Source organism: Dermacentor variabilis, chromosome 10 (genome assembly GCF_050947875.1).
Source record: "Dermacentor variabilis isolate Ectoservices chromosome 10, ASM5094787v1, whole genome shotgun sequence".
Classification (NCBI taxonomy): domain Eukaryota; kingdom Metazoa; phylum Arthropoda; class Arachnida; order Ixodida; family Ixodidae; genus Dermacentor; species Dermacentor variabilis.
This window is the reverse complement of record NC_134577.1, coordinates 5,732,042-5,755,959: the sequence shown is the minus strand read 5'-3', so window position 1 is coordinate 5,755,959 and position 23,918 is coordinate 5,732,042. Positions and strand designations below refer to the sequence as shown.

Sequence of the window (23,918 nt, the reverse complement as noted above, 5' to 3'; positions counted from 1 at the left end):
ACGACATCACTAGATGCCAGGGTAGATGACGAGGTTGAGCTCACAGGAGCAATTTCGTACGTCACAGGCGTCACCTGGCGCAGCACGCGGTAGGGCCGTGTGTATCGCGAAAGGAGCTTTTCTGAAAGTCCGACGTGACGAGAGGGCGACCACAAGAGCACGAGCGCACCAGGCGAAAATTTCTGTACGTCACGGTGGCGGGCGTTGTAGTGACGCTGCTGAGTGGTTTGCGAGTCCGTCAGTCGAGCACGGGCAAGCTGGCGTGCGTGGTCGGCGAGGGCGATGGCGTCGCGCGCATACTCGCTTGTTAAGATAGAAGCGGGAGGAAGTGCCGTGTCAAGGGGCAATGTCGGTTCGCGACCATAGAGTAGAGTAGAGTAGTAGAGAGAAAATCCGGCGGTGTCGTGCCGGGAAGAATTATAAGCAAATGTGACGTAAGGAAGGGCAATGTCCCAGTCGTGGTGGTCCTTGGAAACGTACTTGGACAGCATATCGGTAAGAGTACGGTTTAACCGCTCTGTCAGGCCATTGGTTTGAGGATGGTATGAGGTAGTCAGCTTGTGCTGAGTGGAGCAGGAACGTACAATGTCGGCGATAACTTTCGAGAGGAAGTTACGACCACGGTCAGTGAGCAGCTTTCGCGGGGCGCCATGAAGTAAGATAAAGTCACGCAAGAGAAAGTCCGCGACGTCAGTGGCGCAACTGGTAGGGAGAGCCCGCGTGATGGCGTATCGGGTGGCGTAATCAGTTGCGACGGCTACCCATTTGTTCCCAGAGGATGAGGAGGGAAAGGGACCGAGGAGGTCTAATCCAACACGAACGAACGGCTCCACAGGGACAGTAATCGGCTGGAGATGACCGCCTGGTAGCACCTGAGGTGTTTTCCGACGCTGGCAGGTATCACAGCCAGCAACATATATCGTCGGACGGAGCGAGCGAGACCAGGCCAATAGAAGCGGCGGCGGACGCGCTCGTACGTGCGGGTTACTCCAAGATGTCCTGCAGTAGGTGCGTCATGCATCACAAAGAGCACAGTCTGTCGTAGATGTTTTGGCACGACAAGAAGAAGATCACGGCCATCAGGGAGGAAGTTCCTTCGCTACAGAATGCCGCCCTGGAGGACATATCGGCGAACGGACGCGTCGGTAGGTGTAGAGCGCAGACGCTCGATGAGTGCTCGCAGCGGTAGGTCTCGGTACTGCTCATCGGCGATGTTAGCGAAGGCAGACACAGAGAAAATGCCGTTGGCGGTACTACTGTCGGCGTCGTCAGGCTCGTCTACCGGGTAACGAGACAGGCAGTCAGCGTCCTTGTGTAGTCGGCCGGATTTGTAGGTGACAGTATATGAATATTCTTGGAGGCGTAAGGCCCAGCGACCAAGTCTTCCTGTAGGATCTTTCAGTGAGCATAACCAGCAAAGCGCGTGATGGTCTGTGATAACGGAAAAGGGTCGGTCATATAAGTATGGGCGGAACTTCGCAACCGCCCAAACTAGGGCCAGACACTCACGCTCAGTGATGGAATAGTTGCGATCGGAGGGTGAGAGGTGCCTGCTAGCGTAAGCGATAACACGGTCGTTGCCGCGCTGGCGTTGTGCCAGTACTGCGCCAATTCCGTGACCGCTGGCATCAGTACGGACTTCGGTAGGCGCAGAAGGATCGAAATGGGCCAGAACGGGAGGCGTTGTGAGAACGTCGATTAGATGCGAGAATGCAGAGGCCTCGTTATCGCCCCACTAGAAAGGGGCGTCTTTTTTCAAAAGCTCGGTTAGTGGTCGTGCTATGGCCGCGAAATTTTTCACAAAACGGCGGAAGTAGGAACAAAGGCCGATGAAGCTGCGCACATCCTTGACACACTTCGGAACAGGGAAGTGCGTAACAGCATGGATCTTGCCTTGGTCCGGTTGCACTCCGTTCGCGTCAACGAGATGCCCAAGGACGGTAATCTGGCGACGGCCGAATTGGCACTTTGATGCGTTCAGTTGCAGACCGGCGCGACAAAAAACGTCCAGGACTGCCGAGAGGCGCTCGAGGTGCGTAGCGAACGTTGTGGAGAATACTATAACGTCGTCCAAGTAGCACAGGCATGTGGACCATTTGAAACCGTGAAGAAGGGAGTCTATCATGCGTTCAAAAGTGGCAGGACGTTACGTAGACCGAACGGCATCACTTTGAATTGATAAGACCGTCCGGAGTAACAAAAGCAGTCTTCTCGCGGTCGAGATCGTCCACGGCAATCTGCCAGTAGCCGGAACGGAGGTCAATAGAGGAGAAGTAGCGAGCACCATGGAGGCAGTCAAGGGCGTCATCGATCCGAGGTAGGGGATACACGTCCTTTTTGGTAACCCTGTTAAGGTGCCGATAATCCACGCAAAAGCGCCATGAGCCATCCTTCTTTTTTACCAGTACAACAGGTGACGCCCATGGACTACATGACGGTTCTATGATGTTCTTGGCAAGCATTTTGCGAACTTCTGCGTGAATAACTTGACGCTCAGCCGATGACACTCGATACGGGCGGCGATGAATAGGAGGGGCATCGCCGGTATTAATGCGACGTTTAACAGCTGTAGTTTGGGCCAAAGGACGATCGTTAAAGTAAAAAATATCGTTGTAGGAAAACAGAACACGGTAGAGCTCACGAGCGTGCTCGGACGGCATGTCGGGCGCAATCATTTTCTGTAAGTCGGCGATGGTACAAGTTGTCGGCTGCGATGGTAGAGGAGGATCGGCTGAATTGTCGTCTACCTCAATAGATGCTATTGAGTGATCCTCGAATGAGCAAAGCTGGGCCAGAGACATCCCGCGTGGCAGCACTTGTGTCGTCAAGCCAAAATTGACCACTGTTACGTTTCGCCTACGACGCGCGGTTTAGCCGGCGCGGCTGCAACGGACGCCGGGGCTTCGTTCAAAGCGGCAGACATTTTGGCCCGTTCGGCGCCGCCGCTACGCCTCCCTGCCAAGCGCGTCCAGGCATGTTCCAATGCCACGTGTCTTCCTGTGCGTGTGTGTGTGTATGTGCATGTTGGTGCCTACGCTTGTCGAAGCGCGGCAGCCGGGGAGAGGAGCTCCCCCCAACTGTGAAGCGAGGGGGTCTGACCGGCGCCGACACGACGTATGAGCCACCTTCTCTTCCCATTGTGCCCCAGCGGCGCCGGCACGACGGCTGCTCCACCTTATCCCATTGTGCCCGAGCGGCACAGTCACGTGCTCGTCTATAGAGGGGTTCCTTCTTGCCCTCAACTGCGAGAGTATAAAAGCAGCTGCCCCCGGACGCCAAGAAGAGGGCTCCGATTTCTTCTGTTGAGTAACGTGCACTCCCGTCTCTCTACTTCGGTCAACCTGACCGCCAACTCTTTGCGATGTTAGAATAAACAAGTTGTTTTGTTGTTACCAGTCGACTCATGCTTTGCCGGGACCTTCGGATGCTCCCAGTTGTACCCCAGGCCGCCAGGCCAACGCTACCCTTGGGGCTTGCGACCCAGGTGCAACAACGGGCGTCAGCGCCGAGTTCCCAACAACTCGTACCAGCGGTGCGATTACAACACCACTGGCAGACAGACGCAATTTGCCGTAATAGATAAAACGGTATGAGGTACCGTGATACCGTGTGTAAGGAGGACGTCTTGTATAGGAGCCGCTATATAGTGCCCGTCGGGGACTGGTGGGGATGACACGAAGTCAACGTAAGTCAGTGCCGAAGGTGGCAAGCGAACGAAGTCGACGGAACTGAGGCGACTGGGGTGTGGTTCAGCGGGATCCAGAACAGGCAGGTCAAGGCGGAGAGTACTGGCGGAACAATCGATGAGAGCAGAATGTGCGGAGAGGAAGTCTAAGCCGAGTATGATGTCGTGGGGACAGTGGGCGATGACTGTGAATAGCACAATTGAGGAGCGATCGGCGAAGGAGACTCGGGCGGCACACATACCAATTACGGGGGCTGTTCCGCCATCGGCGACACGGACAACAGGCGTCGCGGCGGGCGTGATTATTTTTTTCAGGCGGGTACGAAGGTCAGCGCTCATTACCGACAAATGCGCCCCAGTGTCTATAAGAGCAGATACAGGAACACCGTCTACTTGCACGTCAAGAAGGTTCAGATGAGTGGGCAACGTCAGTGGAGGATTTGGCGGCGTAGGGAGCAATGCAGCGTCACCTCGAGGCGCTGCATCATCTAGTTTTCCGGCTGGGAGCGGCGTCCGAAGGGAGTCGGCGAAAAGGAGCGACGGGGCTGGGGAGAGCGAGATTGTCGTGGTTGGGGCGAAGGTGAACGAGAATAGGGGCCGTTCGGCGCAGGAGAGTCAGTGGCGGCATTATCGGAGCGTGCGGCATAGGGACGAGAAGGGCCACCTGAGAGGCGAGAGTAGGCAGTATAAGCAGACCGGGTCGGGGAAGTCCAGCGACTTCGACAGTGCCGAGAAATGTGCCCGATGCGACGGCAGTGAAAACAAATGGGCTTGTCGTCAGCAGTGCGCCATTCAGATGGGTTGCGGAAACGTGGTGGGTAAGAAGATGCGGGATGGGGTGGAATCGAAGAAGCCGGATGGGTATCAGGGCGATGGGCCGAGCAGATCGTGTGAAGGCCCATGTTTTCGAACTCCTGGCGGACAACTGCCTGGATCAAGGAAACCGTGACTGCAGGTGCGTTGGTGGGGCTGGATTCGAAGGCAGCCGGATAGGCGGCCTCAATCTCACGCCGGACGACCTTGGTAATATCGCCAGTGTTATTGGGACGAGGAGCGTCGGCACAGGAAGATGTCGCTGGGGTGTTGGGCAAACGGGCACACTGCTGGTCAATACGTCGGCTTTTAGCGAGTTCCAGGCGGCGGCACTCTTTTATAACAGCATCCACCATCGCGACGTTGTTGAATACGAGCAAGTTAAAGGCGTCATCGGCAATGCCTTTGAGGATGTGGGATACCTTGTCTGACTCAGTCATGTCTGCATCAACTTTGCGGCACAGAGCCAAGACGTCCTGAATGTACGTGACATAGGGCTCTGTTGACGTCTGCACACGGCCGGAAAGCGCCTTCTGCGCGGCAAGTTTGTGACCGTAGGGGTTGCCGAACAAGTCTCGAAGCTTTTGTTTGAGCGAATCCCAACTGGTGAGCTCATCTTCATGCGTCCGAAACCAAACTCGAGGTGCGCCACCGAGGTAAAAGACTACGTTGGCGAGCATGATAGTAGGGTCCCACCGGTTATTGCGGCTGACGTGTTCGTACAGGCTGATCCAGTCGTCGACATCTTCCCCATCTTTGCCCGAGAATACGCCAGGATCACGAAGAGCAGGGAGAATGATGTAGGTCGTCGAAGTGGCAGCAGGTGTCGGGGGCGGCTGAGTCGAGTTGTCATCGCCGGGAGCCATGAAGCTAGGCTCGACGTACCGTCCAGTGCGAAGCTCCGTGACTAGGTACAGGGAACGTCCACCTCCACCAGATATGTTACGTAAGAAGACGCAGATGAAAAGCTATATACAAGTATATTTACAACGTAATACGCCGCACTTGGCCAAGAGGCAACAGCCCGCGCTAGCCTCTAATCGTCGTCGTCGTCTTCTTACTGCTCGCCTCTTCGTCATTGGTAATACTATTCCGTAGCAATATGTTGCCATTCTGTCCTCCCACTCATTTACTGCACCGTCACGTCGGCAGGGTATCGGGCCGTCACTTGTGACTGCGGCTCGGTCCGTAAGCCCTCGCGGAGGACGGCAACAACGGGGCGGCACACGAAGCGGTACAGAAAGAAAGAACATATTTTGAGATACCAGCGAAGCCCAGGAGTGCATCGGGGAGTTGCGGGCGCTTTATTGCAGGGCAGTATTATTAATCTCGTTTTACTTCTCGTTTGTGGCGAAGGCCCACTCTAAGAACAGTTTACACCCTTTGGCGTGCCCCTTCTGCCACACAACGATAATCGTCATCTGCCTTGATGCGTTTCCTTTCTTTAACGCTGCGAGCCCGGAACTTTCCAGTAACGAACGGCACGGAGCTTAGCCTGCCTTAGCCCCGATCATAGAGTTTCTATGGCCCCGATCACTCGGCGAACGAGTTGAGGGGAAAATGCATGACAATGGAGGAGGGTAACTTGTAGAAACATTTCACACAAATTGTGGTGCGAATGATTATCTTTAGCTGTAGCTTACGCGTCTACAAAATTTTTCCGAACCGTCTCAGGGGCCCTTTTAGTACAGTACACTGTACCTTTAACGGCCTTCAAATTTTTTTCTTTTTTTTAGGTTTATAAGGAAAATGCTCGAGTAACTGTATTTAGAAGCTGTTATTCTTTTGTGATTAGATATTACAGGTGTTAACTTGCCACATCTTGTTTCTTTCATCCACAAAGGAAAATTTCAAATCCATTTATTAGCAGCGCCGTCTTTACAGCATACATTTTCACTTTGTTGTGCGTGCTTATGTTGCAACCTATCGTCTGCTAGCATTTGTATTGAAGACCGCATGACTGAAAAAAAGCGATTATCACAGGACACACCTTCGCACCAGGCGAGAATATCTGAGGAATTGTTGGCGCGGAAGCCCAGAAAGCCGGCGGCTGCCGAATGCTGCGGTAATGGCTGCGCCCTGTGCGTCAACGACGTTTACGAGCAGGAACTGGCAATCTGGGAAATCGAGTGCATGCGAGAACTGCAGTACGGACCTGGCCGCCATGAACCGGTTTGTGTTGAACACATCAAATCATATTACTTTCATTGTATCGTCATGTCCTGAATGTTTAGGTAAACCACGCGTTATCCTTGCACATGTAAGGTTACTTCGACTCTTTGCCCCACTTGTATGTGCTGGCTGCTGCTGTATTGCCGATTATAGAACAACTTGGGTCACTGGTTATGTGCCTCTGGCTGTGTGTTTGGTGCTGGCCGCTGTCTTGCACAGTTTCCGTCCAGCATCGAATGTAGTGTAGAGCATGCGAAAGCGGCAGATACGCGGACGTGATCAACGCACACTTTTGTTGTCACTCCGTCGTCAATTCCCTCGTCGTCTTCACGTCGTCGATCGTACAGTCAATCTCGTGCTGCTGTCGTCATTCCGTCTTGGTCATGCCCTCGGGCATTCGTTCCACTGTCATCCTTCCGCCGCCCTCAATCTATAGTCGCCACTCACTCGTCGCTATTCCCATGCAGTAGTGACGTTTCCTTAATCATGCAGTGCATGCCGCCATCGGTGTGCAGCTTTGGGCACTCCGTAGTCGCCATGCCGCGGTTATTGTCAGGCAGCCGTGGTTCCATCGTACCCTGTCTCGGAGCCTATGGTTGCCATCTCATTGCTGAATACCCACGACCCGTTACCAGAGGTGAGAAGTTTAATATTAGGACAGGTCATCAACAAAGAAGTACACAAGAAATGGTCAACATAAGCCATTCCTGTACTGGGGGTGTGCATTCAATGTGCATTTAGGCCGTGCCTGCATCTAAACATTTGCGCCATTACGCTGACCGTGGCCGTCTGACCGTGTTATGTTTGATTAAACATTGTATTGCTTGTGCATCATTACATTTTATTTGCATAAAGTAACACTTCATTTACGTCATTTTCTGCAAGCATTTCAGTCGTTAGCGTTACATATGCATAATGTTCACTTTAACATTTGCACAAACATCATCGAAAGCTTCACTTAACACCGATTTCCACATAAACGTTAAATCAGACAATTTTTATTCATTTTTTTTATTACTTCTTTTTTTTACACTCAATGCCTTTGCAGGTTAAACTCCATCAGCTCAGTCAGTATTCTGCTTTTCATGGTGATAAAGCTAAATTGAAGTGCAGTACAGTGTGATAGAGGCCTCAGTGCCATAAAATATAAGAGCAGGAGCGTTCATCTTCATAGTGCAGACAATATAGATTACGTACACAAATTGTGCAAGCACTATGCCACTGTTTTCTTCATAAAGCATGTTATGCGACTTCTTTTCTTTCTTTCCTCCAGCAACAGGGACCAGCTATAAGCCCCGACTACTACAAATCATTTGTGCTTCGGAACATCAAGAAAATCACTGAATGCTGTTCAAGATATGTCTTTGTAATTGATGGCATCAGACGTCTTGGCTTCAGCATTGGACAGCATCTTATAATTAGGTACATTATTGGTGAATAGCATGGGTAGCATCACTTATATTGTAAGTGCTGTTTCTGCACGGTTTGAATGCATTATAGTGGTGGAGTTTCTTGCAACTGCCCCATGTGGCTGCTATAACTGACTTTTTTTTTTTTTTACTCGCACTTGCAGAGCTTCTGTCGATGGTGAAATTGTAACTCGTCAGTACACTCCTATCTCACCTCCGAGTGCCCTTGGCTACTTTGAAGTCATAATCAAGGTGTGCCACAGGTGAAATACTAAAAAAGTGTGCTGCATATAAGGAACAGGACCATTAAATGAGAAGACATTCCAGGATTTAACTTTTTACAATTCGTTATTGGTCACACCTGGAACACTACTTTGCTTCACACAGGTTTATCCCCAAGGAAGGATGTCAAAGTACATCAAGACACTCAAAGAAGGATGCTCTGTGGATTGGAGAGGTCCACTAGGAGGACTAGACTACAAGCCTAATGTGGTAATGGCATTTCAATTGTTGAATACTTGCCATGTCATTCTCCTCACTTGCAAACCAAGACTTCTTAGGCAGAGTGTGTGTCATCTGCAGGCATATAGATGTGGCTGCCACTGCATTTTAGATGTTAGAACTTGCACTTCTGACGTAATAGTTCTGCAGAAATCCGCAACGTGGCGAGAAGTAATTAATCAAGGGAAAATGAGATGTCCAACCGAACGTAGCGAAGTGCTACAAAGGAAACCCATACGGGTTCCTCGAAAGAAAAGCTTCGCAGTTGAAGAAAAATTCGTCCTGGTTCGGGACTCGAACTCAGGACCACCGCCTTTCCGGGGCAGCCGCTCTACCATCTGAGCTAACCAGGCGGCTAGCAGATGGCAGGCAAAGTCAAATTTATCAACAAGTCAGAAGCAAAGGCAAGAGTTCGACGTAATAGTTCTGGGGAAACCTGTGAGGTGGGGAGAAGTAATTAATAACTGGAAAATGAGAAGTCCTGGTCCGGGCTCGAGTCCCGGACCAGGGTGAATTTTTCAACTGCGAAGCTTTTCTCTCGAGGAACCCATATGGGTTTCCTTTGTAGCACTTAGCTACGTTCAGGTTGATGTCTCATTTTCTCTTCATTAATTACTTCTCTCCACCTTGCGGGTTTCCTTAGGACTATTACTTCAAACTCTTGCCTTTGCTTCAGAGTTGTTGATAAATTCGACTTTGCCTGCCATCTGCTAGCCACCTGGTTAGCTCAGATGGTAGGGCAGCTGCCCCACAAAGGCGGTGGTCTCGGGTTCAAGTGCCAGACAAGGACGAATTTTTCTTCAACTGTGAAGCTTTTCTTTCGAGGAACCTGTATGGGTTTCCTTTGTAGCACTTGGCTACGTTCGAGTGGATGTCTCATTTTCCCTTTATTATCTTGCACTTCTATGTGCACTGTTCCAACATTAAACAGTAAACGGTCAAGGGTTGCCTTGCAGCAAAAGTTCCACCACGCAATTACTATATGTTGCAATAACAACTTCTTGGTGTGTTAGGCAAACTGTGAATATGTCTGAGCTGCAAGTACAATGTAAAAATATTCATGTCCAAACTTCTGAATTGATACAGGTTTGTATGCAGCTGTATACTTAACTCTCATCACAAATCACCAAAGGAATAAATTGTTCCATGTGTTGTAAAAAGAGGGTCATGTCATCAGAATGCATGTTAACGCTGCAATGCAATTCCCTGGCACTTTCAGTACCAAATGTGACCAGGAGATTTGCAGTGTGCAAGTTATGAGTACGCAAATTTTGAGTACTTAGAAAGCAATTTGGCACTTTCCCGTGGACTTCTCCCACCCTAAAATTGTGTGCTTCCCTGCATTTTCCATCTATATTCAATGAAGACTACAACAAAAAACTAAGATACATTGGTATGTCACCTACAAAGGCTGACAAGCATGCTATGAAGCTCAGACACCTAGCCTTTGTGTCCAACCTTTTATTTCAAAAGTCCAACCTTTTATGATATGCTAGTCATTGCATTTTCTATCAGAAAGTAATGACTTTTTTTTTTTCATTGTGGCGAAATGCCTGTGCACCAGGGGCATAGCCGGGGGGGGGGGGGGTTGTGCTTATGGGGCTTCAGCCCCCCCCTCCAATTTTTTCATGCCGTCATGCACCGCCAACCAATACAACCCCAGCGCTGGAAATCATTGTGGATTTTGTCTAGAATGGTCTTTTTCACGCTTGAAAACACATTTCGGCACTAATATTGTGAACTCGGGCTCGATTTTGTGGCAACGCCCGTGCACCTGAGTCGCATAATGCAAGGAACCCCCATTCGACCACAATGTTTCAAGGGCGTTTTGATGGCGAGTGGGCTCGTCGCAGCATCTTGCGGAGGCCGTTGAATATACGGACCGCATGGATTTCAGTTCTGAAACATTATGGTTATAAGGTTCTCGTAAACTTTTGATGTGAAAAGTACATTGATATTTCCAAATTCGTGCTTTCGATTTGCAATTCCGGGACTTTGTAGGTTTATTGTTGTTATAAACCTTTGATGCCAAAAGTACATTGACTTTTCTAAAGTCGTACATCGGACCATACAAAGACAAGCCAAATCAACACACTATCAGACAAGTTGACAAAGCATGCAGCGAAGTCCGATGGGACGAAGCGTTGTAGTGGTTCATTTGTGCCTTCATGTCACAGAGAAGCATACCAACATTTTTTTCACCTGCGCCAAAGTCTCCATGTCAAGACACTAAAGCCAGCAAAGGTAACTACGTTCTTATTTATTTTTCCACTTCGACTTTTATTTGCGAGGACCACATTGAGCCTCTTCAATTTTCTTGCTCTCACTACCCGCGGGCTGCCGGAACCAGCCAGAGCGCATGCGTTTTTCTCATACAGCCGTGACCACCTCGCGGCGCAATTCAGTGCGCGTTCGTTTTTCTCTAGCCAAGTGGATTTTCGCCTGGCAGAGTTTTGGATTGTTTCTGGCTAGCAGACGAGAAAAAGAAACAATGGTTGCCACCATCACTGTGGGAACTCGACGGATTGCAACGCGTTCGCTTGAGCGCAACCTCTCCGCGAAGTCTTGTCTCGCCGGTGTAAGATACAGAGCAGTATGCGTATGGTTCTCTGTGGACCAAGCATCTCGCATTTTCTTCGATATTCCTTCGGTAGCCACATTAGGTGCCCAAAGTACACTCTTAAACAAATGTACACCCTTTTGGGTGTAGGCCTTAGCATTCTGTTAATCTGTGATTGCACAACATGTTTATTTTCCTTGTTTGATGCATTATATACCGTGATTTTTTCTTAGATATGTAGATGTATTGGGGACTTATACGTATATTTAAATACTTGTTGCAAGGCGTTGTGTATACGTTCACTGAACTTTGTTTCCACTGACACTTCTTTTGCCTTTATTAAGCTGTGTCTTTGCATTTGTATATTTCATTGTACCTTCGCATTTCTAATGTATGAGGGCGAGTCAAATGAAAGTTAGCCAAATCATCCGATGCAATAATGATTCAGTTCACTGTCTGTGAGCCATACGTGTAGCACACAGGCATCTCTCATTTACAAAAGTGACACACAGGTGTGAGGATAAATGTTCTTTAATTCTCCCATACACTGGGTTGAATAGCATGGTGTTATGAGCTCTTTGACAACTGAAAGTGTTTCCTAAAAAGAAATTAGTCGTCATATGACTGCTGTGTATGTTGAACATTGCATTTCATTTGCCACTGTGAAGGGTTAGCGCAAATGGTTCAAAGAAGAACGTGAAAGTTGCAAAGACAATCCAAGACTGGGCCAAAGCCTCCAAACAATCACCTCCAACACTATTGCAAAGGTTGATGAGCTGATTAGACAAGAATGGAGGATTAGCATAGATGAACTGGCAGAGCATGTGAACATCAATAACATTTCGGTTCACACCATAGTTTATGAACACCTCGGTTATCGGCTTTTGTGTGCGCAATGGATGCCCAAGATTTTGAACCACCGCCAGAAGACTGAGAGGTTCGGTGCTGCTTCGAGGGTGCACGACTTCTTGTCTGTAGTTGTGACCAGGGATGAATCATGGTGCTACTACTATGAGTCTGAAACACAACGGCAAAGCTTACAGTGGAAGCATTCGAATTCACCACCTCCAAAGAAAGCAAAGGCTGTCATTTCCGCCGCAAAAACTTTGCTGACTTTTTTTTTTTTTATCGTCAGGGGCCATTACTGATCGACTTTGCTAAACCTGGAGAGACTATCAATTGTTTCCAATATTGTGAAATGCCGGATTGGCTGCGTGTCGCAGTCTAAAACAAACGATGTAGAAAATTGACGAATGGGGTCATCTTGTCCCACGACAATGCCTATGTGCCCGTTGCTGATGTAGTTAATACAAAATTGGCAAAGTTCAATGGGGAAATGCTACAACATCTGCCATACAGCCCAGACCTGTCGCCTTCCTACTTCCACATTTTGGGGTGATTGAAAGAAACGGCTCAAGGGAAGCTGACTCATGTCGGACGATGATGTGAAAGAGTCAGGTACAGACTTTTTGAAGCAGCAACCCAAGGAGTTTTATGAGACAGGAATCACGCGACTTGTTAGTCATTGGGACAAATGTCTAAATGCTCATGGAGACTACTTTTACATAAAGTACTCCGTTTGTCATACATTTGCGTTGGCTCACTTTCATTTGACTCGCCCTTGTATATTTTGCAGAACTCCTGCTTTTTATATGTGCTCTCTGTTGCAACTATAATTTTGGTGTATTTACTCACAATACATAACTGGTGACAGTTGCTCCTGCGTAATACAATTGAACAAAGGACAGTGTCAGTGAAATTTTTCCCAGGCCGCTTCGTATGCACAAAAATGTAAGCAAGGTTCTTGAATGACAGTCTGATTAAAATATTTGTCCTTAACTTGTTCATTTCGCGGCCTTTACATTTTTCATATCAGTGGCATGCACTGCTTTGCTGGTTTTGAACTGATATAGTTCTAAAGTTCGTGTGATATATTCTTCACTTATCAAATAGACAAAAAACACGGAAGTATTGATATCAGTTATTTCAGGCACAATTTCTGGGACATACAAATATATTCTTTTATGAAAAAATACATTCTTGACTTGTCTTGACAGTGCGTGGAGTTCAAGAATTCGTTTGCAGCATCTTTGGCAATGAAAATGCAGTTATATTAATGTATTTGATCCTTCGACAAATGCTACAAGGAGGAGGCCGAGCTGCAAAGTGAGCCCCCCTCCCCCCTCCCCCGAACGCCACTGCTTTGCACAGTGTGGAAACCTAGCAGCACACTGTTCCCATATATTGGAAACAGAACTAGCGCAGCAATACAGTACACAGTAAGGAGACATACACAGCACTGTGTTTGTGTCCCCTTACTGTGCCTGACTGGCGATCCTGAACTCTTGTTCCCTTGCCCGGCTGTTCATCATTATCTTTGTCTTCTGCATATTCATCTTCAACCCCACTCTTACACTCTCTCTGTTAAGGTCCTCAATAATTTGTTTTAGCTAGTCTACAGTCTTGCTGAATAGAACAATGTCATCGGCAAACCGAAGGTTGCCGAGATATTCGATGTCGATCCTTACTCCTAAGCCTTCCCAGTTTAATAGCTTGAATATTCCAAGTTCGCAGTGAATAGCATTGGAGAGATTGTGTCTCCTTGTCTGACCCCTTTCTTTATAGGTATCTTCCTACTTGTGGAGAATTAAGGTAGCTGAGGAATCTCTAGATGTTTTCCAGGATATCTACGTAAGCGGTCTGTACTCCTTGATTACTTAATGCCTCTATAACTGCTGGTATCTCTACTGAATCAAATGCCTTTTCGTAATCTATGAAAGCCATATATAGAGGCTGATTGTACTCTCTGGATTTCTCGATTACCTGATTGACGACACGGATCACATCCGGGACGTGATCCATTTTAGAGTATCCCTTCCTGAAACCTGCCTGTTCCCTTGGTTCACTAAAGTCCAGTGTTGCCCTTACTCTATAGGAGATTATTTTTGTGAATATTTTATATAATACTGGGGGTCTATAATTTTTCAATTCTTGAATGTCTACCTTTTTGTGGATTATTATAATGTTGGCTTTCGTCCGGTTTTCTGGAACACTAGCAGTTGATAGACACTCTTTATATAGAGCCGCCAGTTTTCCAAGCATTATGTCTCCTCCATCCTTGATTAAATTGACTGTTATTCCATCTTCTCCTGCCACTGTTCCCCGTTTCATGTCTTGCAAGGCCCTTCTGACCTCATTGCTAGTTGTAGAAGGAGTTTCTGTATCCTGTTCATTACTGCTTCAAATGGAGGTATCCTGACTCCTCTGAGTACTTACAGGTCAGTATAGAATTATTCTGCTGCTATTACTATACCTTCGAGATTGCTGATGGTATTACCCTGCTTATCTTTCAGTGCATACATTTTGGTTTGTCCTATGCCAAGTTTCCTTCTCATTGACTTCAGGCCGCATCCATTTTTTACAACTTCTTCAATCTTTCTTACTGTATAATTTTGAATAGCCCTTATTTTTGCCTTGTTAATCAGTTTTGACAGTTCTGCAAATTCTGTCTTATCTCTCGAGTTGGACACTTTCATTCTTTGTCATTCCTTTATTAGGTTCTTTGTTACTTGGGAGTTACGCATGCGGCCTTGAACGCACCTAGGTACACGATATATTTTCGACGAATTTGAACAGCACTTAAAACTTCTGTGAAAAAAGAAAGTAAGAGAAAGGAAAAAGTTTTCTGCGCTTACCGAGAAGCCCCGAGCCACTTATTGTCGTGTCTGCCTGCCTCTTGCCGCCATTTGTATATGCCACTTGCACCCCTGGGTAAATACTAAGAGTGGCGAGACAGGCCGCCAGAACAACACAGTTCTGAGCCTCGCGTAAAGCAGATGACCTTGACAGTTCCTAGGTGTTTTCGGCCTTTCTGCAGCTTTGGGTAGCAAACCGGAGACTGATATCTGGTTAACCTCCCTGCCTTTCCTCTGCATCTCTCTCTCTCTCGCTGTCTACAGCTTTGGACAGCGCTTATACCAGAGCTAATGAGAAGGAAGAAATGGGGGAACTGGCCTCTTAGTTTCCCGGGAATGCTTCGGGCCTATACGCTAAGAAGTCAGGAATGCTATGCCTCATTTAAGCTGCAGTAGTGCCGTGTTCGATCAGTCAGACATGGTTTGTACATTTCACGTGTGAAAGCAACTGATGGGCCTGTTACCGCCGCACTCACAATACAATTCCCGGGAATACAAACAAAGCTACACAAGAAAGAATAACTGCAAAAGTAGATGAAAGCAATGGATGCAAATGCAATCGTTGTAATGTGATGAAAATCTGTGTGTTAACTTTAGAAGTGGTGTCACTACGTGCTTTTTTCCTTATTCTTTATGTGAATACTGTAAAACCTTCTGATCACTTTTCTCTGTTCCTTTGTGCGGAAATTTTACATCACCAAAGAAAGCCCGCTTCGGCAGCGCGCCTCTTACGTTGCTGCGGATAAATTCTTGAATGTTTGTAGTTTATGGAGTGTGCAATGCTAAAGTCTAGTCACATATTAGGTTCCCTGAATAGGTTTGCGAGATCTGTATAAGGAAGGTTCTATGTATGTAGGCTTACAAAGAGAGAATCGCAGCATGTGCAGATGTTAGGAATTCGTCCACCTTATATTTTCTAGTGTTGTCACTAGAAAGTATGTGCAAGGTATGTCATTTGTGTAGTGCAAAGCCCTTTTCATAAAGCTTTCATGCCTAAGAGATTTATTAATGTATCCACCCTCTGCGGGTTTTGCTGATTGTCATAGGTTGCACGATATAGTGTCAATTCTCGGTGGTCCTAACACTGTGGTTTCTGAATCTCACGCACGCATGCACGCATTTTCGGCGAACTTGAACAGTTATTTGAACATCAATAATTATGTTTGAAAGCAAATTCAGGGCTCCAATGTATGCTGCGTCACTGGCTGCTCTTTGACATTGATGCCCACCCCACCACCACATGTTGGCCTTTATTGTAGCTGTGCTAAAACCGTTGCAGAACTCTGCTGTAAAATGTTATACCAACCAGCCAAAGTCACAACTCTCTGATTTTTCCATTTAATTTGTTCCGCACGAAACGCATGCATCAGGACTATGAAGCACTTTTTCAGTGCTGCAATCTGAATGGAACTATCACCGGCGATGGCAGTACACATTGAGATCACACTGTGGCACTTTCAAGCCGAGTCTGACTAGAGTAACGTATGGTGATCTGGTGTTTTAGTCTTTAAAACATTGTACTTAACGCCGTTTTGATTTTTCTCAAATTTTGCAGAGAGGTTGTATCACAGTGAAAGCCTTCCTAGGCTCATGGTGAAGTTTCTGTCGGCAGACCTGACTGCCGGAGTGTCTGCCGAAGCGTCATCGCGCCATATGAAGACAGATTAAAGAATGAAAAATGATTGATAGTGACAGTTAGTGAATGGTACCATTATAATAGAGATTGGTAGAGGTTAGTAATGACTAGTAATGACTCCAAAATGACCAATAAGTCAAACGATGGCTTGTAATGACCACAATTGATTGCAAATGACTAAGAATGCTTACTAGTGAGCAGTAATGACTAATAATAACTAAAATTACTTGTAATGGCTAGTAATGACTAATATGTCTAACAACAACTTGTAACAACTGCAATTAATTGGAAATGACTAATATGCTTAGTAATGACCAGTAATTACTAATAATGACTACGAAATGACCAATATGTCTAACAACGAATTGTAATGACTACAATTGATTAGAAATGACTAAAAATGCTTAGTAGTGAGCAGTAATGACTAATTATGACTGAAATGACTTGTAATGACTACTCATGACTATGATATGACCAACATGTCTAATGACGACTTGTAATGACCGCAATTGATTACAAATGATTAAAAATGCTTAGTAGTGAGCAATAATGACTAAAAGAAAGAAGAGGCGAACGATAAGAGGAAGAGTAGGCTTTCGCTGTTCACCTCTTAGGAGAGCTCTTAAGAGACCTTGTAATTTTTTATGGTCCAAATCATTCAATATAACACTTGGCACTATTGCATTCCTGGTTTGTCATGGAAGACATGTGAAGTTGTTTTGTTCTAAGCCTTTTGCCATGAGTAGACATGCCAGCGATTATGTAATCTGGTTGGTTTCGTCATCTCCTGTAGAGCAAAGCATTGCTCTCAAGATTACTTAGCATTACTTGCTGGAAGGTGCAATGTAAACATTATGAGAGGCATGAATAAGGCAAGTTATATTGAACGATCAGAAACATAAGATACGACATTTCTGCAAAGTTTGAGCAAACTAAATGCAGCGTTAAGCATGAATGTAAAAAAAAAAAGTTTTCGAGGGAGAATCGACACATATTTTTGAACTTCTGGGAGCTGTCACATGCTTCTTGCGCTTATGTGAATCATGCTTAGCTAAAATATGAAGGTTGGCAAACTTTTACAAAGTAGGCATGTGCGCATAGTGAAATTTGCTAATTGAATCAAATGCGACTGTAAAGCATGGGCTTTGAATATCAAATATTTTATTACTTCTAAACAAAGTAAAACATAAAAGCTCCTGTGCAGTCTGTTTAGTAACAAAAGGCTTATTTACATTATTAGATAAATGACTTAAACCTTCAAACTGACAGCATCTTTCTGGATTTTTCTAAAGCTTTTGACCGCGTAGCTCATTGTCGCCTGTTTTTGAAGTTATCATCATTAAAACTTCATTCACTAACTCTATCCTGGCTTCGAAATTTTCTTTCTAACAGGCAGCAGTTTACTTTCGCTAACAGCTTCTCCTCACCCCTTTCAGATGTTTCATCCGGTGTACCACAAGGAAGCGTTCTTGGTCCCTTACTCTTTCTGATATACATTAATGACATACCCAATAACCTATCATCATGCATGCGCATTTTCACTGACAACTGCATTATCTATCGTTCTATTAACTCCCCCGATGACCACCTGATCCTCCAAAATGATCTTAACCAAATTAGTAATTGGTGTGACACCTGGCTAATGACTCTAAATTCATTAAAATGTAAAGTGATGTCCTTCACCCGCAAACGCACTAACTTGGACTATTCTTACTGTATTAAAAATGTCCCATTATCTCGGACCTCATCATTTAAATATCTAGGCGTAAATCTTTCAACAAACCAATCCTGGACTTCTCACATAACTACCATCTGTTCCAGTGCATCTCGATCACTGGGTTACCTGCGACGTAACCTTCGGAACTCACCTCCACTTATCCGCAAATTGGCATTTCAAACATTTGTTCGCCCTCGACTTGAGTTCGCCGCTCCAGTCTGGTCTCCCCACCAAAATTACCTAATTACCATGCTGGAATCAATCCAAAATAGAGCCGCACGTTTCATTTCCCGAAATTATGACTACCGTTCTAGCGTAACTCAAATAAAGATTCACCTTTCACTTCAGCTGCTAAGTAATCGTCGCGACATAGCCCTTTTGTCATTATTTCATAAATACGCCCACCACACTAACAGACGTTCCTTACACCTAGAAACGTCATCGCACACGTCGCACCGATTATACAACCATCATAGCTTCACGCGCATTTATGGTAAAACAGAAGCATTTAACTCGTCTGCAATTCCACGTGCCATTCGGCTCTGGAACAGCCTCCCCGACAACATAGTCGCGGAAACTGACCGTGAAAAATTCAAGCAATCACTGAACTCGCTTAACCCATGTTAACCATTAATATCACACTCACTGTTCTGTGTAATTTTTTTCTATCTTTTTCTTGCACTGTAATACGTTTGTTACAAACTTATATTGTTCCTTTTTATTGTAATCATATGCATCTTTATGTAGCTAATATGTTTCTCTGACTTTTAGGCTGTGCACTTGGCTGCTGATTTCATTTGTTATTGTTGTTAATAGATTGTATGTTACTGATTGTATGCCCCCCTTACTCAATCCCCATGTGGGGCCTTGCAAGGTATTTTACAAATAAATAAATAAATAAAATTTAATGCCATTATCTAGTGGATTTTCGCTAATTTGAAAAGCTTGTATAAATGAGAACAAAAGAAACGTGACTGAATCTGGCATGCCATGACAGTGACAGTCATTCAAGAAACAAAAAGCATGTCAGCAGATGCACGTAGAACTGTAGTGCTCGTTGAAGGAACGAAGCATATTACCATACAGTACTGCATGCCATTTCATATAATAAGTAAATTTGCTTACATTTGGATAGAAAATTTCATAAGCTGCTTAAGGTGAGATATCCAAATTTAAAAACTAACTACTGTACATAAATGATTTCCTTTATGCATTTGCTCACATACTTGTGCTTCTGCATGGCAGTCACAGCTCTCCTGCAGAAGAATCATGCGTAAGACTTTCTGCTTGCACCAGTCTTTCCTCCTGTAGACTTAAAAAATTCTTTGTCCCTTAGCATATGAAGAAAGCGAATATTAGACAGCTTTGAATAGTAAATTCTTGAATAGAATACATGTAAAATAGCTCTCGCAATTCGATTCATATTCAACATTTTGAATATTCACACACCCTTATAAGCTATATTAATTTGATGCTAAATTTTGGTCTCAAAATGCCTGAACTAACAAGCGACTCTACTACCTGTGCCACAATACTTATCTTTTTGTCTGTGCATGCTTTTTATTCTGGTGTGCTCAAAAAGTTTCACTCAGATAAGCAACATTGGAAGAATAAAGCTGTATTTGAGATGGAGCTCACTGGCAGTCTGCTGTTTCCCATGCCTCAACAGCACAATTCGGCAATCAGTGGTGCCCACCTACTGCAAAACCAAGGCCTGCATTTTTCTATGCAGCTCTCCAGTTGCTGTTGTAGTGAAAAAAGTGGTACTTGCTCATTTAGCACAGTGCTTCATACGCTGTTTTCTTGTGCACCCTGAAATGCAACATATTCTGGTTTTGCACTTTCAGTTTACTCAGATGTCTCTATATGTAGCTGCATGTTATGATCTCATGTGATTGTTCGTCATTTGTATGCTCTTGCCTAATGTTCATTCAAGCAACAGTCCCAAGTAAAATTCCCTATTTCAGCACAAGCACATGCTACTGCTTGCTGCTGGCACTGGGATTGCACCAATGATCCAGGTCTTGCACCACATTACTAGTTCAGATGAAGATTACACCATGGTTCGCTTGCTTTTTGGGATAGCAAAGTACAGGGAGATATACCTGAAGAATGAGCTGGATGAACTGAAAGCCTTCTGGAATGTCAGCATTCTGTACTGCCTGAGTGATGTAAGTACAAAGGTAATTAGAATTTCCATCGCTGTCATTGCAAGACCACTGAAATTATACTAAGCAATGGATAGGAACTGTCAACCATGATTAGGACCTCAGTGATACCTGAGCTTGAGTGGTCATTTGGTCGCACATGGTATGGCTTTGCTGGAAAAAACAGTACAAACATGTGCTATGAAAACAGAGAGTACATAGCAGTAGTGTCCCGTATGTTCGTTTATATCTTGCTTCTTGCACTGTTTTTCTAAGTAGAATCTCAACGACACATAGAAGTCAGAGAGAGCAATTTTGAAGCAGTTTGTAAATAGACAAGTGTGGCATGTAGACCATGTGCCAACAATCATGTATGAAAAGTATAAAACTGCTGCAAATCATGAAAACAGCTGAAATTTGAAACAAAAGCCCATGCATCCTTCCTCTCAAGGGAGTCCTGCCTCCTGTTAGAAAATCGAGGTCACATGCATAAAATACCTTTACATTAGATGCGCTGCCTTCAGTGCCACAGGATATAGCATGTGATTTCGGTGAATGATGTAATTTTCAGTGTTCAGTGTCATACAGGTTTTGTGATACAGTCTTTGTCACGCCATTGTCATCGTACAGTCATAATCCCATTGCCCTCATACTGTCGTCCTACTATCGTCGTCGCACCACCTTCGTCGATCCGCCGATGTCATTCCTCGTTCTTCATTCTATCGTAGTCATGCTGTCATCATTCAATTGTGATTATGCCGTCGTCATGCCGTTATCGTCTGACAGACGCTAGCATGTATCTGTTGTCATACCGTCATCGCCATGGCGCTTTAGTAGTGCAATCATCGTCATTCCTGCTTCTTCATCCGGTTGTCGTCATACCGTCATTGTCACATTATCGTCATAACACCATCCTCATAACATAGGAATGAAGATATAATTGTTGTCATACCATCATCATTCATTCTTCCTCATTCCGTCTTCACTGCATCAGCATCATAGTCATTGTCATGCCTCCATGCTCATGGGCAACTTGAGTGCCATAGCAACATGGGACAATATCGGAGTATTTGGCATATAGCCAAATCAACTAAAATCTCAGAATTACCACTACCTGTGTTAAATAAATGGGGTATCAGGAATATGGTCATCCACCGGGGTTGTTTAGTGGCTTTGGTCTTGCGCTGCTAAGCACGAGGTCGTGGGATCAAATCCTGGCCACCGCAGCCACCTTTTAATGGAGGCGAAATGCAAAAAAATACCGTGTACTTATATTTAAGTGCACGTTAAAGAAACCTAGGTGGTCAAAATTAATCCGGAGTCCCCTACTACAGCATGTCTCATAATCAGATTGTGGTTTTGACACGTAAAACTCCATAATTAAAAGAAAAAAAAGAAAGAATATGGTCTTGCTAAATTGCTCGATTGCTATTCGCATTGCCATTGACAGTCATCTGAAGTGAGTTCGGCTGTAATTTTTAGTTTCCTCAATTTTTCTGACATGGTAATTTCGAATATCGCCAACTTTCTTCTTGTTTATCATCTTTGACAGTTCAGAAAATTCTGTCTGATATCTTAAGTTAGACACTTTTGTGCTTTGGCGCTTCTTTATTAGGTCCTTTGTTGAGAGCTTACCTATTGGTTGCTTTGGTGCCTTACCTCCCACTTCAATTGCTGCTTCTGAAATCGACCTTGTGGTTTCATTCCTTACCTCTATGTTATCTTCATCTTCTTGTTCTAAGGTTGCATATTTGCTTCTGAGCACCATCCTGAACTTGTCTATGTTTACCCTTACCACATCTAGGTTGGCCTGTTTCTTCTCAACTAATTTTGCTATTTCTGTCTTCAAGTTAGCAGCAATCCTAGATCTCGCTAACATATGGTAACTGCCCTCTGCCCTGCCTAACGCTTCTACATCCTGCACTATGCTGGGATTTGTAGGGAGTATGAGATCGATTTAATTTCTTGTTTCTCCATTAGGGTTTCTCCAGGTCCACTTCCTGTTAATGTGCTTCGTGAAGAAGGTATTCATTATTCAGAGTCCCTTCCTTTTTGCGAATTCTACCAACATCTCTCCTCTACTATTCCTAGAACCGATGCCATAGTTGCCAATTGCTTGTTCCCTAGCCTGCTTTTCTCTATTTTTTCTGAAGTTGCCCATGACTACAGTATACTCAGCTTGCACATTTCTCATAGCTAATTCAACATCTTCATAAAACTGTTCTATTTCTTCATCACCATGACTGAAGCTTGGAGCATAGTAGGCTTGTAATACCTTTAATTTATATTTCCTGTTTATCTTTATTACAACAACTGCTACCCTTTCATTAATGCTATAGAGTTTATCAATGTTGCCCACAATGTCTTTATGAATTAAGAGATCCTACCCCGTATTCTCTCCTATCTGGAAGACCTCTATTGCAGAGGACGTGGCCATTAGCTAACACTTTACAAGCCTCTCTAGTTCTAACCTCTCTAAAGTCAATATCCCAGGCAATGCATGATAATTCTTCAAAGAGCCATGCTAAGCTAGCCTCACTCGAAAGGGTTCGCTTGATAAATGTTGCTATGTTCAGTTTCCAGTGGCAGCCTGTCCGGATCCAAAGATTTTTAGCACCCTCTGCCGTGTCACAGGTCTGACGGCTGCCTTAGTCAGACGGTCCACAAACGCTGGGGATTGAGGGCCACGGGTTAATCGTAAGAGTCATTAGGGAGGTAGTGGCCAAATGCCGCACCAGGGAGGCTAATTGCTGTTCCGGTAAAGGAGTGTCTTTGTTGAAGCTTAGTGGCCCTTCCTAATTTGGTTGCACTTGGAGACTTGTATAGCCCCATTGGCTCTCAGCATTTTCTTTTTTTGTTGTTGTTGTTGGTGCCAGGCAGTATTCCAAGCCTGAAGGATGTATTGGTCTGGACGAGGATTCAAACTTGTGACCTTCAGATTAGAGGCCCAGTGTTCTACCTCTGCTCCATGCCATAAGTGATACTACTGCCTCACAAAAATGTTTCCATAGTTCACCAGCTGTCACTGGTGCTCATATGCAGCAAAAGGGATAGAAAAATGCAATTTTTTTGCAGTAGTTTTGAAAACACAAGGCAGGTGTAAATGTTCTGACACAGTAAAGTCAAACCTCGAAATAACATGCATGGATCAAACGAATTATCGAGTATAATGAAGTAAATATAAAATGTTTCTTACCAAGATCTGTGTGTTACTAATGTATTATAGAACGAATGTAGGATTTAACTAAGGTATTTTTATGTTGGATGCAACTCTGTCATAATGAGGTTGGAATGTGTATCACTGTCCCATATCAATGCAGGAAACAAAGGTTGAGGATCTCAAGTATGGAGATGAAGTTCGCTGCAGAGAAATTGATGAAGAGCTTCTGGAAGTGGAGTTGTCAAAATACCGCACACCTCCTCATGTCCTTTTGTGTGGACCAAATACTTTCAACGGCAGGTTTGTCAACTACCTTAAGACAAGGACAGATTCAGTGACATGGCACATTTTCTAAGGACAGTAGATCTTACAGTGCCATAATATTGTATTTTGACTAGAAATAAACAGCCTGTTAAAAGATCA

The 23,918-nt window shown here is 45.1% G+C and overlaps 1 protein-coding gene across 5 annotated transcripts; it reads left to right on the top strand.

Moving 5' to 3' along the window:
- The first annotated feature begins 5,621 nt into the window (after positions 1–5,621).
- On the top strand, positions 5,622–23,918 carry LOC142559766 (NADH-cytochrome b5 reductase-like). Of its 5 annotated transcripts, none has more exons than XM_075671399.1 (7): positions 5,622–5,732; positions 6,482–6,670; positions 7,944–8,092; positions 8,244–8,331; positions 8,467–8,571; positions 20,156–20,371; positions 23,656–23,918. In XM_075671399.1, exons 2-7 carry the CDS (start codon positions 6,632–6,634, stop codon positions 23,848–23,850), a joined length of 792 nt encoding a protein of 263 aa, XP_075527514.1. In that variant the 5' UTR covers positions 5,622–5,732; positions 6,482–6,631; the 3' UTR covers positions 23,851–23,918. The 5 variants fall into 5 exon arrangements, with proteins under 5 accessions (XP_075527514.1, XP_075527513.1, XP_075527510.1 ...); XM_075671398.1 differs by having other exon boundaries at positions 5,680–5,812; XM_075671395.1 differs by lacking the exon at positions 5,622–5,732 and having other exon boundaries at positions 6,383–6,670.

What these genes read in the sequence shown, in the direction of transcription:
- LOC142559766 (XM_075671395.1), top strand. Translation starts at nt 6,455, where the DNA reads ATGACTGAAAAAAAGCGATTATCACAGGACACACCTTCGCACCAGGCG. An exon ending in GACCTGGCCGCCATGAACCG is followed by an intron (nt 6,671 to 7,943) that starts GTTTGTGTTGAA and finishes TCTTTCCTCCAG; the next exon opens with CAACAGGGACCAGCTATAAG. An exon ending in TAGACTACAAGCCTAATGTG is followed by an intron (nt 8,572 to 20,155) that starts GTAATGGCATTT and finishes TCCCTATTTCAG; the next exon opens with CACAAGCACATGCTACTGCT.